At 32.1% G+C, this 1,906-nt stretch overlaps 1 protein-coding gene across 1 annotated transcript; it reads left to right on the top strand.

The window, feature by feature from the left end:
* The first annotated feature begins 838 nt into the window (after positions 1–838).
* LOC145072812 (small ribosomal subunit protein cS23-like) lies at positions 839–1,906 on the top strand. Its single transcript, XM_079019283.1, has 2 exons — positions 839–1,151; positions 1,426–1,906. The coding sequence occupies exons 1-2, from the start codon at positions 924–926 to the stop codon at positions 1,705–1,707; spliced, it is 510 nt and encodes a 169-aa protein (XP_078875409.1). The 5' UTR covers positions 839–923; the 3' UTR covers positions 1,708–1,906.

The raw sequence follows: 1,906 nt of genomic DNA on the forward strand, positions 1-1,906 counted from the left end.
CAAGTTTCGAAACGATCCATCAAATCAATTTTGATGTAAGTGTAAATATGTTAGTTCGCCTAAGGTTGTGAAGGTAAACAAACATGTTGTTAAAACTTTTTCGTACCGACTCTCTGAGAAACTCATTTTGAAACAGTTTTATAGAAGATAATTACAAATTACTTGGTTGAAGGTAAGGTTCTAAGCACATATGGACGTGTGTATATATATAAAAGAGACGAAAAAAACCGATGTTATAATCTAGAGTAAGAACTCCATAATATATACTCTGGAACAGAGACCACAACTCTAAATGCTATGTGTTCCGAAGCAAGTTGTAATTTTACAAAAAAAATGTTGGTTATTTTTGTTAAAATGATCATTTATAAGGGTTACATTAATCAATTTTCCAAAAAAAAAATATGTATGATTAAATGGCTTAACAAAGCAGGATATAGATCGGTAAGAATTTTTTTTTGTACATATTTTTTTGACGAACAAAATAAATGAATCACTAGATGATTTATTTGTAAGATGATTCACAAGAAAAAAAATTTCAAAAAAAACATCTTCATGATTCATTTTTAAGTAAATTAAAAAAATATTCATTTTTATGACAATTTTAGTGAATAACACAAAATCATTGTATAAATGTATCATTATCATGTTTTTTTGAGAATTTTTTCTTATGAATCTTCTTACAAATGAATCATATCATAATTCATTTTGTTTGTTCGCTAAAAAAAACATGTAGAAAAAAAACTTCTTATCTTCCTATGCAAATTTGTATATTGATTTATTTTTGTATTTGTCTTTGTGTATTATTTCAAAATTTTATAATAAATAAACAATTAGAAGAAAGAAAAAAGGAAGCCTTTTTATCAGAAGAATCCGTAAACCATTATTTTCTTACCCATTCTCGTCGTCTCCAACATCTCATCAGGATGTTATCGTCATTAGGGATGATATGCAGTTGCTCTTACAAACCCTCTACTCCAACAAGTTTCCATGGTGACTCACTCCCTTCCAACCCCCACACCTTTAATTTCAACCTACCCAAGCTCTCTGCTCACCCTAAACTTATCCATGGTTCCACAACATTTCGGAACCGTGCTCCTGCTATAGCGGCGGTATCGGAAACAATTGCAACAGAAACACCCCTAGAATCTGAGGTTTTAGTTCATCTCTATATTTATCTCTTCAATTTCTATCTAATGCTGTGTTCCTTAATTGTCTGCAAAATAGGGCTCCACTGGGAGAAAAAAATTACGTAAAACCTATCTGTTTCAAACCTACTACTTTACGAAATGTAAATCGATATGATGTTTGTTACTAGGATTTTATTCAAAAAGTCAATAACTCGAATATGAAACCTAAAAATTGTATTCAAAAAGACAAAATCAGGCTTATTGATATTTTTTTGAATTGAATTGGGTGAAATTGTAGAAGCTGGGAGTGGTTGTGAAGCCGATGGAGAAACCAAGGTTAGTGTTGAAGTTCATCTGGATGGAGAAAAACATCGGTTTAGCACTAGACCAAGTGATTCCAGGATACGGGAGTATTCCAGTAAGTCCTTACTATTTTTGGCCAAGGAAAGATGCTTGGGAAGAGCTTAAAGTGATGCTCGAGAGTAAGCCATGGATTTCTCAAAAGCAGGTGATTATTCTTCTTAATCAAGCTACTGATATCATTAACTTGTGGCAGCAGAGTGGTGGTGATATACAGTAAGTTCTGAATTCTTTAGATATGTTGTAGATTGTGGCGACTTGTTGCAGGCTGATAGAGATGATTGCCATTTAAGTTGTGTGTGTTTTTCTTGGTTTATTGGCATCTACTCCTGTTTCTTAATTCAGTACACTGCTTTTTCTTTCTGTTACCTACCCTTTTTTTTTGATGAAATACAATACCTAGAGAAATGTTTTACCTA

The sequence above is a fragment of the Lactuca serriola genome, chromosome 9 (assembly GCF_051521515.1).
Source record: "Lactuca serriola cultivar US96UC23 chromosome 9, Lser_US96UC23_V15, whole genome shotgun sequence".
Taxonomy (NCBI): Eukaryota; Viridiplantae; Streptophyta; class Magnoliopsida; order Asterales; family Asteraceae; genus Lactuca; species Lactuca serriola.